At 26.6% G+C, this 17,665-nt stretch overlaps 1 protein-coding gene across 2 annotated transcripts in view; it reads left to right on the forward strand.

The window, feature by feature from the left end:
• The window catches only part of LOC109325775 (MLP-like protein 43), a 14,121-nt gene continuing 10,194 nt past the window's right edge, over positions 13,739 to 17,665 (forward strand). The window contains exons 1-2 of one of the 2 annotated variants that reach the window (XM_019558328.1): positions 13,739 to 13,996; positions 14,771 to 15,063. In XM_019558328.1, the coding sequence (XP_019413873.1) occupies positions 13,813 to 13,996; positions 14,771 to 15,045 (459 nt within the window). In that variant the 5' untranslated portion in view covers positions 13,739 to 13,812 and the 3' untranslated portion in view covers positions 15,046 to 15,063. The remainder of the gene's footprint in view (positions 13,997 to 14,770; positions 15,064 to 17,665) is intronic. The other variant, XM_019558329.1, reaches the window with a different exon arrangement.

Consider the following 17,665-nt stretch of genomic DNA (forward strand, 5'->3'; position numbering starts at 1 on the left):
TAATGTGATTAATAAATAAAGAGGAGTTGATTTGGTTTGGGGGTGTTCTTATCTAAATAATAAGTATGAACTTTGATTTGAATAATTGTGTGTTTGTTCCTTATATTGATATGTCCTTCGTATTGAGTGTAATCTGCTCACTGTGAAATGAATAAATGAATGTTCGTGGTTAATATTATTATATATTTATGTTCTTATAAACGTATCTCAAAAATGCAATTTCATTGACTTATTGCACCAAATAAAAGTGGGAACAATAAATCCTTCCAATTATAAAAAAAAATGCCACTACAATGGTCCTTCCAATGGATTCTTTGGTGGCACTTTAAAATCCATGAGTGAATTAGTTTTATACTTCTTATCGAAAATTTAAATTTTTTAAGACTTATTTGGTATTTTTTTTTTAAGAATGATGACTCTTAGATGACCAATTTTATATTTTACTTTAATTTGTATAAAATAAATAATAGACAATGAACACTTCAATATATATCTTTAATGTTTATTATATATGACTTGATTAATCTCTAGGATATGTAGCATTGTAGTGAGAGAGTCTACGTTCTAATAGACAACACATTGAGAACATACATTTTGCCTAAAAATATATTTAAGTTAGAAGTATAATACTTAATTATTTTTTTGACAAATCATAAGAAATTGTATACTTTTTAGATTAGAAGATGCTCTTGCCAATATACTTGCCGACTATTTTCCATTTCTCATTTCTTATTCCCCACCTCTTAGGAGACTTTTAATGAAAGAGACTTTTAATGAGTCCCCTTAAGCCAAAATAATAATAATAAAGACAAAACTTAGTAGTATTTCACAAGTGTTTATGGTGTTATTCTTCAACAAGAAGAGAATATGTTTGAAATGGAGAAACATACTATTTTCATTAGTAGAGTTATGGCTATTTTACTCCCATCCGAATACACATTAATAATTATACTATTAATATAGAGCATTGCAATAACTTTTGTGCCTATCATTATTTAATCCACAAAAAATTAGAAAACACAATTTAGTCCCCATAGAACATCTCTATGATACATGCTACTCCCTCCATTAGTTGGTCTCCGTTTAAGTTAACTAAAATTCACACATGTACCGTTAAGTGTCCACTTTTGTAAAACTGTTGACCTGAAACGATGTTATACTTTTGAAATAAATAAAAAAATTCTCTAGCAGCTGATCTGTGCAATATTGCAATTATATGATTTTATTGAACAATAAAACGGGTATTGAATCCATGATTATTTGAAATACTTCTTAATTATCTCTACTTAACTGCACTAAACATTTAGAGATTAAAGGAAAAGTTAAAACTTATAATATTAGAAGCATAAGATGAAGATAAGAAAATTATTAGGATTTAGGTTATCTTGTTGACCCGTATGAATACTAACTAGCTAGGGGACAAAATTATCAACAATTCATCATAATCTAAATAAATTAAATTTACACATTTAAGTTATTGTATTTAAAATGATACAATTCAATGGAAAATTCAAATAATCGATTAATTTAAATTTATCGATTATACTCAATGGATATCCACTTAAAAGGATATTCAATCCATTCAAAAAATAAAGAAAGATTAGAGAATACGTAGGAATAAAGAAACTAAAAATGTTTAAAAAAAGTTTTTCAAATCAATATTTTTTTTTGGAAAAACTTATTTTCTTGGGTAAGAGCTTTTGGAAATTATTTTTTTGAAAAAAAGTGCTATTGGAAATATTTTTTGAAAAAATGATTTTGGAAAAGTTTTATTTTAGAAAAACTGTTTTTTGAGATAGTAATTTTGAAAGAATTTTTTTTTTGTGAAAAACTGACTTTTGGAAAATAATTGTATAAAATTTGTTTTTCAAAAAAACAATTTCTGTGAAAAAGTGTTTTTTTGAAACAATATTTTTTTTATAAAGTAATTTTAATAATAGCTTTCTTGAAATGGTGATTTTTGAAAAAAAAAATATTTATTTTAAGAGTGACTTAGGTTGTAATTTAAATAAAAAATTAAAATGATGAAATGAATAAATTATATTAGATCGGTGGATAGCTTTTCATCAGCGAGATCCTAATCCAAATGTACCCATTCATGAATGTGCTACTTGTAATCCTCATTAATTGCACTCCTCTACCAAGATGTAAGCTATGATGGTGTATTACTCAATAGTATTTGGAGCCCTTTTTGGTGTTTACCGGATGAACCCTTGAGAAATAAATAAGTTATAACTAGTCATACCAACTTTTTTTTTGAGAGTATCGTCCTAGTTATACATCTTGGTTTTCATTTTTCCTTTCAAATATAAAAAATGCGAAAACATTTAATTTTTAATGAGTAAAATACACCAATATCCCCTTAGATTTGGTAGAATTATATATATCATCCTCCATATTTATCCCTACACAAATCACATATAATTTATTTACATGCATTAAAGTGTACACCTCTAGAAAGGAGATGGGTAAAATTCCACTGACATTTTCTTAAACGGGGTGAATGTAATATTTTAAACATGAAATGTAATAAGCTAAACATAGGAGCTGCTGATAACTACTCAATTATTACTAAAGTATTATTGTGAGTGATTGAACACATCATCACCACATTTATTTTTACCTCAGAAATATGGCCTACTAGTGATACATACATTTTTAATAAAATTGTATTAATAAAATTATTTATTATATTATTTATTAGTTTTTCAATATTAACGTTCGTATACTATATATGTAGACTTAGTTTTATCATTGTGATTTAATTAATGAGCTATCATTTCAATCGTTGCAACACTATATTAACACCATGGCATATACTATATTAAGAACACTATAAAGCACTCACATGCAATACTATTAAATTGTGCGTTATTGCCAACAATATGTGATGTATATTTTTCAGCATTTTTAGACGGATAATGTTATGTGTCATTATCGATGCCCTCTGCACGAACCAGTATCATTTCCTAGCTCCATGCATAATAGTACCAGCTAATTGAAATAGAACAATTCAAATCTCAACCTTCATATTATTGTCAACCACAAAAAAACTCAGCGCAACATTTGACACAAGAAAGTAAAAACCTAAATAAAAATTGGTGTGTTATTTGCATAACTTATTTTTTATTATTTGGACAATTTATCTTTCAAACTTATAAGCTTAGTAAAAAATATTTCTTTAGTATTTTACTTTTTAATATGTGGCAAAAGATATATTTTAACTTACCTAAAAAATTATATTTAAGAGTGGACATAGAGTATTGTAAGACACTTTATTTTTGGGAGTACATTCGATATCAAAATTGGGCAAAACTTAGGAAGTGTATTTTCTCAAATACAATTTCACTATTTTTCACAACATATTAAGGTGTGTTTAGCAAATGTGCAATGAGTCACTAACTATCTTTAATATTATCAATAAATCAAATATCATTTATAATTTAAATATGATAAATTTTAAATAATTTTTTTTCCACATAAATGATAAATAATATACAATAATAACAATCAAGACTGTATGATAAATTATGTCCATAGAGAAAATATTGAGCTTTAAGTTTTTCTTTATCATTTTTCCTATGATTTTTCTTGCTCTCCTTCTTCCTCTAGGAAATGGACTAACTTTTATTTGATTTACTCTCCTTATTGGGGTTTCTATCAGTCTCCTTCGCATACGTCCAAACCACCTAAAGACAAAATTTTACCATATTTTCTATAATAGGAGCTACTCCAACTTTCTCCATAATGGTTTCACTTATAATACTATCTTGTATAGTGTTTTCACTTATCCTATACAATATTCTCATCTCTATTATATGAAGACTATTCTATTGTTGATATTTTATTGCAAACCATTAAGTCTCATATAATATTGCATGTCTTATAGACGTGTATTAAAACTTCTCTTTAAGCATGAGCGATACTTTTTTTATAACAAATGATACTTGAAACATTTCGTCATTTATCCAATACATTTGAATCTTATGGTTAACATCTTTTTTATTTTCCCTATCGTCATGTATGATTGACCTAAGATATCTAAATCTAGTAACTTGTAGTATGATATCATCCCCAATATTTACCTCTCAAGTATATTTTTTCGCATCTTGCTAAACTTACACTTCATATACTCCATTTTACTTAAACTTATATTAAATCTATATGTTTCTAAAGTTTGTCTCTATGTACAATTCTAACTTCTCATTTAAAATATTTTATACCACAAATGCATGTCTATTTACATAATATTTAAATCAACAATTTATAATATTTAATTATTTTTTAAAAAGAAAGAAAGAATAGGAGTAAGTTTTAAGCCATGATCTCACTACCTTTGATAGATTGCTTCAAAAGTATGATGTAATTAGCTTAGATAAAATTAGGATTTTGCCTTAAACATGTATGACCTATAACTAGTTATATCTGATATATTTTAATGTATGACCTATATTTATTCAAAAGTCTATTTTTCTAATACCTTTTAATAGACTTATAAGCCCACTTTTAAATAAGTCTATCTAATACCAACAATTAAATTATTTTGTATATTTAAATTTCTGAAAAAATATTATTATTTTTATTAAAAATAATATCATATAAATATTAATATATTATATAAATCGGTTGTTACTATTCTTACTATTCCCATTAATTTAGATGAATTAAAAAAACTTGCGCTTTATAGGTTAGATGATAAAGTTATGCAATTAAATGTGTTAACCTACATCGATCAAAGTTGGACCCAGTTGTATCATCTCCTACACTCACCCCATTCCCCTTTCATGTTATTGACCCAAATCCAACCACTTCAGTCACACACATCTACACAAAATTAATAACAATGAAAACATGAGTGGTTTCAAACACAATGACAACACAAAATCTCCTTTTAAAAGAAGTCTTATAACATACTAGCAAGTTACCCGTGCGAATGCACGGGGCGGTACTTTTTTACTACATGATTAAGAACATATAGATTATATCTATATTGTTATTCTTTCTATTAATAATACGATTGGTTTTCTACTATTTATGTTTTAAAAATAATTAAATGATATTAATTGATAACGTTTTAAGATCTATTTAAATGTGTAATTACAACATATTTCATTTATGTATTTAAAATAATTTTCAAAATTTCATAACAACTTTAATACATAATTTTAAAGTAGAAACTAAATCATAATTAATGCATGTTTATAACGAATGATTTACGTTATATTACATTATAATTTATAGTAACTCTTATTTCTAATATGTTTTGATTTATGTTGGTAACTGATTCTTTCTGTTTTGTAACTGATTCACAAATTTATATTCTATTTCTGTAACTTACAAAAAATTCAAATTATTCTATTTCTTCATGAGTTTTGAATCATATGTCATATTATTTATAATATTCAAACAAAATGAAATATAAATGAAATTAATTATTATTAAACTATTTATTAATTATAATTCTACAAATTTATCTACATAATTAGCATTGCCTAAAATTTAGAAATCATAAATAATTTAAACAAAATATAAATAAAATAAATTGATTATCACAGTCTAAATTTATTAGTTATAATTCTGCAAATTTATGTTCATAATGAGTATTGCTTAAAATTTGGAAATCATAAGTAAATTTGTAATAACTGTTATTTCTAATATGTTTTGATTTATGTTGGTAATTGATTCTTTCTGTTTTGTAACTGATTCACAAATTTATATTTTATTTCTATAACTTAAAAAAATTCAAACTTGGAAGATGTTAATCCGTTTTTCTCCTTGGCCAACGACCAAGAGAATAATCCGATTTCAACTTTAATGCCTAATTTTAAGGTGACTCACAAAATAAAAATTTATTAGCATTAAATTGGGAGATGCTAATTTGTTTTCCTCCTTGACCAACGACCAAGAGAATAATTCGGTTTCAAATTTAATACCTAATTTTAAGCTGACTCAAAATAAAAAATGTAGGCAACCAAAAAAATGTTAACAAATAGGATGTTATTAGCATTAATTGGAAATCATAAGTAAATTTATAATAACTATTATTTCTAATATGTTTTGATTTATGTTGGTAACTGATTCTTTCTGTTTTGTAACTGATTCACAAATTTAACTTATAAAAAATTCAAATTATTCTATTTCTTCATGGGTTTTGAATCATATGTTATATTATTTATGATGTTCAAACATAATCAAAATTTAGAAATCATAAATAATTTAAACAAAATATAAATCAAATTAATTGATTATCATAATCAAAATTTATTAGTTATAATTCTGCAAATTTATGTTCATAATGAAGATTGCTTAAAATTTGGAAATCATAAGTAAATTAAAAAAATATAAATCAAATAAAAATGAAGACATTATTCTTCTTCATATATATGAATGCTTAAAATCAAGAAACAAATAACAAAGACATTATATTGTGTTGTTGGTAACTCAAAGAATACAAATTTCTAAGCAAACAATTAAATAAAGTAATGAGGTTTAAGTAAAATTCCAAGAGCACAAATATTGAGCCAAGATGAGTGTATTAAACAACATATATAATAAAAATCATCGAATAGAGAAAATAAAATACAACACTCATAAGTGATTGAATAACTAATGATGAAGCAACAAATAAAGATACCAATAACTAAACATGATTTTTACCTTATTTTAGAGAATGATACACTCTAGGTGTTTCTGAGAAAATTAACTTGCAGAGATGTTTTAGTGGAGAAGCAAACTATAAATAAAGGAGAAATGATAACAATGAGATAAAATGAGGAGATAAATATATTATTAACAAATATAAATAGACAAATAAATGTAATATTGTAAGTGAATGTATGTATAATACAATGGAGATTGCATACACACCATAATATAATGGAGATTGCGTACATACCATACAAATGTAATAGGTTTTGAGGAAGATACATTTGCTTATCAGACGCTAAAGGAGAAAATTGCTGGAAGAATATATTTACAAAATAATGAAATAAGTTAGAACATGTCTATAAAATAAGGAAATCAATAAAAATTATACAAAAAATCAATGATAAAATAAGAGTAGATCTACCTAATAAACCAAAAAATCAATGAAAATATACTAAACATCAAATAAATAAATAAATGCATTTTAAAGAGGATGATTGAAAGAGAAAGAAAATTGATAATGAAGAAGAGATCGAATGAAATGAACCTGGAGAAAAAGATTGTTGAGAGAAAAAAATGTTAGAAGAGAGAGACATAGACCTCAATGACAATTCAAAATGAAATTTAAGATGTATCCATAAAAATGCAATAATTATTTATTAAATGCAATAATTGTCGAGAAATGACAAATATAGTGTGAGAAACTACACATGATTACCATCAAACCATTCATGAGGATAAAAATGAAGGAGAGGATGACATATGACAATAGATGAGGTGGCGTGAAGGAGGAAATGTCATGTGACAATTGATGAGGTGGTGAGAGTTTATTTTGTTAAATAGTAAATAGATTATCATTTATTAGGAAGTTTAATATTTTAAGCGCATTTTTATTTAATGCAGTTATTATCATTATTAGCAATTTGTGTATTCAAATTGTTATAAAATTGGAAAATGTAACGTTAATGTGTTTGATGGACAAATAATGCATGACGATTAAAATGTGTAATGTAAGTTATTAGTGGGAAAAATATTTATAGTTAATGTTTAATGTAAATCATTAATGAAAAATTTATTGATAGCTAATGTGTTTGATGGATAAATCATGCATAATGATTAAAATGAATGTATATGTATAAACTTTTTGGAAATTTTTTTTCAGGAGATGATGACACATGTTATAAATGATAAAACAATATTCATACATATAGACATTAAACGTTGCAATATTCAATTAATTGTTGCAATATTCATACATATAGACATTGGAAGTTTAATATTTAAAACATTTACACGTTATATATTCGGATTATAATAATATGTAATAATAATTAGCATTTAATATTTGGATCACGTTATATATTCAAATTATAATAATAATGTGTAATAAATTACTGATTGCTAACACGTTAACAATATTGGAAGTTTAATATTTAAAGTATTTACACACGTTATGTATTCAGATTATAATAATAATATGCATTTAATATTTTGAACATATTATATATTGAAATTGTAATAATAATGTGTAATAAATTACTGATTGCTAACACGTTAACAATATTGGAAGTTTAATATTTGAAGCATTTACACACGTGATATATTCATATTATAATAATATTTAATAATAATAAACATTATTTTGATCACGTTATATATTGAAATTGTAATAATAATGTGTAATAAATTACTGATTGCTAACACGTTAACAATATTGAAAGTGTAATATTTGAAGCATGTACACACCTTATATATTCAGATTATAATGATAATATGCATTTAATATTTTGAACACGTTATGTATTCAAATTGTAAAATTACTAATAGTTAACATGTTAAAAAATATTGGAAGTTTAATATTTAAAACATTTACGCACATTATATATTCAGATTATAATAATAATTTTTAATAATAATATTAATGTAATAAATCATTTTGTGGGCAAATTTTTTGAAGGGAAATAGATTCAATGAGGTCGTGACACATATCATAGATGATGTGACAATTCAGGTGATAACACATATATGTGTATAAGGTAACTTTTTGGAGGGAAAAACATAGGTTCAATGAGGTCATGACACATGTCATAGATGATGATGCAATTCAATGAGGTGATGACATATGTATATGAAAGAGGTTTGTGGGCAAGAATTTTTTGGAGGGAAAACATAGATTAAATGAGGTCATGACACATGTGATAGATGATGTGTCAAATCAATGAGGTGATGACACATGTATGTGTAGGAGTTTTTTTTGTTAAATAGTAAATAGATACTTCTAACTATGCAATTAACTACGAACGCTGTCATTCCAATTCTGTCAAATCTTCGTGATTGTCTCGGGTTATTCACTCAATAACTTAATACAAGATTCGGCATAAGAACGTAACAATTTGAACCTTATCCAATTTAAGTGTGACTCGTTTATTTAATGAACTCAATTTTTAGCTCAAGTTCAACTCATTTAGTTTATGAACTAAGTTTATCAAACTAAATAATGAATGAAGTTTCCAACGAATACCAAGTTGGTTCAATTAATTGTCAATCCTACATAAATCTTTCTATTTAGACCAAAAAAACCCATATTTCTTGTTTTAAAGAAGGAAATATTAGAAGAGGAAGTAAGAGATTGATGCCTTAAAAGTAAGGTGAAATTAGATTAGTCTAGACTTTGCCTTAAATAAATCTGATGCATATCACTTATAATATTCTAAGTCTTATCTATTTAAAAAATAGTCCTTACTATATCTAAACTGTCTAAAAGTTTTTAATATAAATCATAATAGACTAACATTTAAATAGGTCTATCTAATAGTAACAATTAACTTAATTTTTTATATGTTTTTTTATATTCAAATTTCTAATTGCATGATTTTATTTATATTAAAATAATATCAATATTAATGTATAATATAAATACGCTTAATATGTTTTTTTTAATTTAGATGGGATAAAGCATATATTTATTAAATTAAATAAACATTTTAAGAAGCTGTACTATATCCTATTTATAAAAAAAAGCTTAGCCTTATCTAACTTTTTGTTGGTCAGATAATAAACTATAAAAATGATGTAACATATTTCTACCCGTTCTCAATTAAGCAAGACTTTCGAATATTTATAACCAGAATGGATTGGCCGAATTTAAACACAATCGTTAATGACACATACTATCACAATCACATCAATACAAGTAGAATCATTTCCATATCTCAAAAAATGATATATATATATAACAATAAATCATTATACATCTTGCACTCATCCAATTCTCCAAGTAACAGACTCCAACCACTTCAGTCGCACACATATTCAAATATCAAAATTAATAAGAATGAAAAAATGATTAGTTTAGAACACACTTACATTGATTGTCAATCAATCATTTACTATTCATTTTTAATTACCATTGATTTATTATTTCGGATTAGACAAAGAGAAATTCGAAAAAAAGTAAGAAATAAGAAGATAAAAAATGGATAAAGACATGCATGGAAATATTTGAATTCAGAGTTACTTATAAGCATATCTCAAAAATAAAAATTTCATCAATTTATTCTACCAAATAAAATTGCCAACAATATGTCCTTGGAATTTTTAAAATGCCACTGCAATGTTCCTCCGAATGGATTATTTGGTGGCACTTTAAAATCTACAAATGATTTAGATTTATACTTCGAGTTAAATTTTAATTTTTTAAGGCTTATTTGGTATGTTTTTAAAAAAAATATGAAACATATTTTTAGATGATATATTTGATATTTTAATTTAATTTTTATATTTTTATAAAGGAAATAATCGACCATGAACACTTCAATATTAACAGTATATATCTTTAATGTTTAATATATAACACTTGATTAATCTGTAGGATATATAGTTGAAGAGTCTCCGTTTAAACTTTAAACCTCCAATATACGCTATGACGTTTTCCTGTTTCTCTAGGATCATTGTAGCACTAAGTGGGAGATGGTGCTCTTTTTTAACAAATATAATTAAATAAAATAGTAGTATTATATGTACAACTTAAACTTCATAGCTTCTCTTATAATAAACTAAATTATATTATATTTTCATTAAATTACTTATTATTTTTATCATTATATGCATATTAAAAAGCTCATTAAAAATCAAAGGATAACTAAAAGTTGTCACAAAATGGTTATTTAGATAATTTTTGTATATTGTAACATTAACCCAAAAATTATATCTTATAGATTTCAATGAACAAGTTAGAGAAGATCTGGTTGAGATATCAACCTCAACATATTATTCGGCTTTTAAAGATCACACAACTATTTATTTCTAAATTATGTTAAACTTGGGCAAAAAATGGCAAGACAAAAATATGTTATTTGCTTATTAATCCGATCTTAAATATTCTGCTTTATACACTACTGCAAAATGTTTATTTCGACAATAAAGATAATCATTACAAGATAATGTAATATAGTGGAAGGTGAATTTCTTGCATGCACCAATTATTGAAAATATTAATAGTTGAAACTTTTATTTTTACTAAAATCATGATTGATGTAATTAACTTTTTGAAATAACAAAGAGTATACTTTAAGTGAAGTTGCACTCTTTCTTTTACAAATTTTATTATTAATTACTTTTATTTTGGAAAAATACGTTATTTTAAAACTTTAATACTACTATGTTTGTTTTTAGTATTTTGTGGTTACTTAATGACTTCTATCATCAATTTTAATTTAATCTAATTACACTGAAAGTTTGGCTGAAAATCCGTCCCCAACAATTAGCAATCAATTTCATATTTAAAGGCACAACAATATATCATACTGATATGATGTGACCTACACATGCATGCAATACTCTTCTAAAGATTATTAAAACAATGTATTGATGATAGGCAACGGTGGACAAGTAGGGAATGTTGGGGTAAACCATCCTATAATTTTCAGATTTTAGGTAGGTAGATTATAAAAAATAAAGAAATAAAAGTATCCAATCAAAAGTGAAAGTACTTGCTTTTTATTTACATAAATTAAAAAATTCATTAATTTTTTTATTTATATTAAATCTGTGCAATATATTTCATTACTTTGTCACTTATCTAAAATGACTATAGTAATTCCTTTTAACCAGTATTGTAAAAACTGGGTCATGCCGGCTCGTTAAACTGGTCCTAATACTGGTACATTATAATTATTATACTAGTCAAAATCGGTCATACTTTTTGGTTTCCAATTCAATTGTACCGGTTATACTGACTGGTTTTTATTTAAAACTAATATTTTAATGAAAAATAAAAAATTATTGATTTTTCAACATTAATATTAATATATTATACATATATATATATATATATATCTAATTTTGCGGATATGCAGTTTAATTAGTGAATTGCTGGTTGAACCATTATACCATTATACTAATACTCTAACCAGTTTGACGATCGACACAGTATAAATAACACTGCTTTTAACCTTTTATCTCAATTATTAACTAGATTGAGATAGCCTTTTAAAAACAATCATAATGTTAAGTTGTGTTTATAAAGATAATAGAAATATAAAAAATCTAATTTGCTAAAAAGCAATATTTTTGATCGGAAAAAGTTAATTTTATTGAAAAAAAGTAATAGTTATAGGAGAGTTAAAAGGTAAAAAAATGAACAAAAGCAATTATAAGACAATTTTAAGGTCTTCTAGGGAATTTAGCTATTCAATTGGAATAGAAAATTCAGTCTTGCTAAAAAGGTAGTTAAAATAATAGTATGTGATTTAAAATTGTACATTATTGCCAACAATATGTGGTATATATTTTTCCGTGTGTCTTGTTATATGCCAGTTACCCTCTCAATAATGCATTTTCATTGCCCAACTCCATATGAATACTACAACTTAGTTGAAATATGACTTATTCAAATACCAAGCTAATGTGAAAATAGTTTTTTTATTTTTCCATAATATCCTTGTCTTACCACTATAATTCTTTATCCTCATGTTTAAAACTTCTAGATTCACTTACTTACTGTTTCATTTATCATATTCCTAATTCCTACAGCCATATTATCCCATATATCATTAGCACCAACTTTATTCTTCCCAAAAGTCTACATTGAAAGTTCCTTCTTTCCCAACTCTTCATTTTCCACCACTTGATCATTGGGACTCTATTTTAACATTTTCTCTCAACTACTCTACTCTTAACTCTTATATCAATCACAAAAACTCTATGTTGGGTCATCAGTCTCTCTAGGTATTACTATGTAGTCCTAGGAGGACCATGTTTCCAATTTTCTAATAATAAAGAAGACGATTTGAGACTATATCACCAAATTTTTATATGTGATAAAACATCACTTTCACCTCTTAAAAATGTGTCGACTATTATAAAATCAAAAGTTAAGGATAACTGAAAATAAATCACATTCAATTAAATTATATGTTCAAGTTAAATTTTGTAATTTCTATTATAATAAATTAAAATATTTTTTCTTTTACTTACCTTTCATTTTTCTCATTATATTCATATAAAAAACTCATTCAAAATATACATTTTACTTGTTTATTCATCTTACCTTAACTATTCCAATTTTTACTCCATTATAAAAATATCATTTTTAATAATGAAGACAATCAATATAAAATTATATAATTAGAAGGAAGATGAATTTCTTAAAGAATAATTTTAATTTAAAATATTAATAATTGAAACTTTTACCTCCAATTTAATTATTAATGTGTTTAAGTTTTTAAAAGAATGAAAAATATCAATTTAAACTATTTTACACTATTTCTTTTACCTATTGTAATGTTAATTATTATTATTCGTTCCCGAAGGCACCCCTCTCTTTCAAGAGGATTCGCGGCATGTCAAGCCCTGGTAAGGTTCTTCGCTTTGCATCGAATTAAACCACATGCTCCACCGCTTGTGCGGGCCCCCGTCAATTCCTTTGAGTTTCATTCTTGCGAACGTACTCCCCAGGCGGGATACTTAACGCGTTAGCTACAGCATTGCACGGGTCGATACGCTATTAATATCTTATTCTAAAACTTTTGTACTCACATATATATTTATTTGTATTTTATTGTTACTTTATAAAGGGCAGAGAACCCATTACACTCATAGCCTTAAGAATCCCCCTCCTCCTTTGTTTCATTTGCTAGTTCAAAGTTTTTATTTGGTTATCGAGACATGTCTCTCACAGGTAAAATTACTACTGAATTTGGCATTCTCTCACCTGCTACAAAGTTCTTCCACTTCGTTGCAAAGCAACTTCATCATGTTCAAAACGTCAGTGATAAAGTGCATCACACCAAGGTGCATGAAGGTGACTGGCATTCCGTTGGTTCAGTTAGAAACTGGACTTATGTAGTAGGTAATTCAATTTACTTGTGTACAACATTAGAGTGCAAATATGTTTTCATATCCTAAAAAAGACTCAAAACATAATACAATTACCTTCAGTTTTTAGACAAAAACCTCAAGATCATGTGTCTCACAACCTTGTCCTAAAACATGTCCCGTCCAATAAAGTTGTGATAACTAATAAAAAATAACATCATTTTAATTCTATTTTCCACTAGTCCATTTTTTTAATATATGTCACAATTTTATTGGTTGGAGATAGGGTTTAAGACATAATTTTGAAACAACTGATCTATATACTTTGTAGGTCACCTGTCCCAAGAAACTCTGGCTCTACCCAATTAAATTTTACCAACTAACATAATTTTTCTTTTATAATTTTTTTATTTAATTAAATAACATATTATAATTGGTGAAGGACATCATTGGGTACATAATTATAATAGAAGATCTCCATTCGTACCAGTGGGGTAAAATTTTGTGATTGGCTAGCTTTATCATACACTGTGGTATTGGGTAACTTATTATAATATCCCCTCATTTTTTCATTTTCCATCATCTTTGTTTTCTACAATACCAGAATTCCAAAAACTATATTTTTTGAAAGTTTATGATATACCTCCAGAAACATTTTTCCAGAAAACACATGTTACCGAATGAGAAAATGATCATAATTGCGTGTGCACTTATGTGGCTAGAATTTGGTGTATACTTTGTTCAGTGATCATATTAACATTTTATTATAAAATATGATCTTATTTTTTGTTTACTTGTCAAACCAAAGATGGAGAGGTTATACAAGCTAAGGAGAACTTTGAAGTTATTGACGAAGAAAACAAGACATTGGTAATGAACGTCTTCGATGGACATGTGAGTGAGAAGTACAAACTCTTCAAACTCACTTTACAATTGAATGATGATAAAGACAATGATGGTGCTATTGTTAAATGGACTATTGACTATGAAAAAATCAATAGGGATATTGCAGCACCATATGGACACTTGGGCTTCTTAAACAAGACTACTGAAGATATTGATGCTCATCTTCTCAAGGCATAGTGCCAAAAAATAATGACAGTAATAAATTAAGAGGAATGGATTTGGTTAGGGGTTGTTCTTATATCTAAATAATTAGTATGAACTTATTTGAATAATAGTGATGTTTGTTTCCTATATTCATATGTCCTTAGTATTCAGTGTAATCTGGTCGCTGTGAAATGAATAAATGAATGTTAGTTTAGTTTAAGGATTTTGGGATCAATTTGCTAATTAAACAAGAATATAAAACTGTTCTAGAATGTTCTAGAATGTATTGATGATGTTTGTTTCTACAAAGTCATGTTTGGAAATAGTTTGACAATCTAACAGACAATTTTGGTTATGGATGTATGGTTAAGAATAAAATGGTGAGAAAAGACCAAAATATAGTCCAAGAATCAAGTGGACTAAATTAAAGGGTGAAGAACTGAGGAGCTCTCAACTAATAGTTTTTGGAGGCACAAAGAAGTTCAAATGATATTTGGGATAAGATGACAATAGAATTTAAGAAGATGAAAAATGATACACTAGGTTAATCTAAAAGTTTTGTACCAAAGGATAAAAAATCATGATAGTGAGATAAAATTATCCAAGACAAAGTTAAAATGAAAATGTTATAAAACATGATCCATGTATAAAACTGTTCAAAATTAGGAAATACAAACTAAGAAAGTCTTCAAGAAAGCAATGAGTGAACAAGAGATAGAAGGTAAGATAAGTTATAAAAAACTAGATAGTAATGAGGGGAAAGAAGCCTATAAGGTATGTAAAGAGTGTGGAAAGAAAGACAAGATACTTGAATCGATTAAAATGAAGTAAAGACGAAGTTAACTAGAAATGTCTTAGTGAAAAACAAAGATATTAAGAAAAGACATATAAACTATTTTTATAATTATTTATATTTTGATAGGCTAAATATTAAATAGAGAAATCAAAATTACACATTTGACCTTAGCATTTCAACCTATTATCTCTATTAACTAGATAAGGGTAGAGTTTTAAAAAAATCATTAATGTTGTCTTGCTTTTATAAAGAGACAAATAAATATAAAGAAATCTAATTTGCTAAAAAGATAGTTAAAAATGAACATAGGTGGTATAAAATTGTACATCATTGCCAAAGTATATGGTGTATATTTTTCCACATCTTCACATGAATCATGTTGTATCGGGTAGGTGCACTCTCAATAATGCATTGCCATTGCCTAGCTCCATACTAATATTGCAAGTTAGCTGAAATACAACTTCAAATTCCAACCTAAAAATAGTTATTCCAAATTTCCTTAACTTCTTTGTTCTGTTTCTATTTTTATCTTTAATATATTTTATTTACTTTAAATCTTGTCTTTCTTTCCTTACCCTTTGAAAACTTATAGACATTTCTTTCCACTCTACTGTTATATAGTAATTTGTATAATTTGTCATACACTTTATCTCTCACTTCTCATATGTATTTCTCAGTACAATTCATAGATGCCTTTTATTTTACCAATTTTTAGTTATTTTTGGCACGAAACATGTTTCATAATTTTTCCATTTCACCTTAGCTTTATCTTGGATACTTTTGTTTCACCACCATAATTCTTTACACTTAGGATTAAAGCTCCTAGATTCATATAATGTCTCATTTGTTATCTTCTTAATTCCTATGATCATCTTATCACATAGATTGTTAGCACTACTTTGTCCCTCCCAAAACCCTTCCTTCGAAACAATATGATGGGAGCTTCTTCATTTCCCACCCTTCAATCTCCACCATTTACATTCTTTAGAATCTATCTTGGTCTTTCCTCTCCACTATTTTCTTAACTCTTGCCTCCATCACCAAAACTCTATATTGCATCATCAATTTCTCTCTAGGTTTTGTTAGGTATCAGTGGCTAAAATACACCTAGAAGGGGGGTTGAATAGGTGTAACAGTTAGAGTATCCGCTTTTCGAAAACAACAAATAATGCTGAAATAACCCCAGATTAATCGATTAACAGAGTAGAAATAATCAATTAACGCAATCAATTTAATCGATTAAAATAGCTCAGATTACACAAACAGATTCGGTTTCTTGCACGACAATCAACCGAGATTGAAACACATATATAGAGCTAACAGATATATCAGAGTTACAACAGTATAGTATAGAAACAGAATATTACAATTAAAACAACTATACAAAGTAATCGATTAAAGCAATAAAGAGAGAGGGAAAGAAAAAGCATGCAACAAGATTTTTATCCTCGTTCGTTTGCGTGTCCACTTGCAAACTACGTCCAGGCCTCCCGGCTGATCTGAAAGATTTTTCTTCATTCTTCCAATTAAAACACTGAGACTCTTACTTGAAACTAAAGAACCTTATTCCTTGGTTTGACTCCCTTCCTACCTCCCAAGAAAACCTTTCTTGCGGTGTAGCCCCAGTCAAGAACCTATGATTTCTATCAAGAACTCTAAGCTAATAAAGATACAACACAATCTCGTTGGTGGTAAGACACCTTGAGATTCCCAAGGTTACAACATTTTTTACAAAAAAACATAGAGTAATCTAAAGCAATTACAATGCTCAAAATAGACAATTAAGACCTTACTCTAAAACTCTAACACAAGTCTCATATAACATGATAATGCATTAGTTGAAAACAGATTTTACAG

Source organism: Lupinus angustifolius, chromosome LG13, assembly GCF_001865875.1.
Source record: "Lupinus angustifolius cultivar Tanjil chromosome LG13, LupAngTanjil_v1.0, whole genome shotgun sequence".
Lineage (NCBI taxonomy): Eukaryota > Viridiplantae > Streptophyta > Magnoliopsida > Fabales > Fabaceae > Lupinus > Lupinus angustifolius.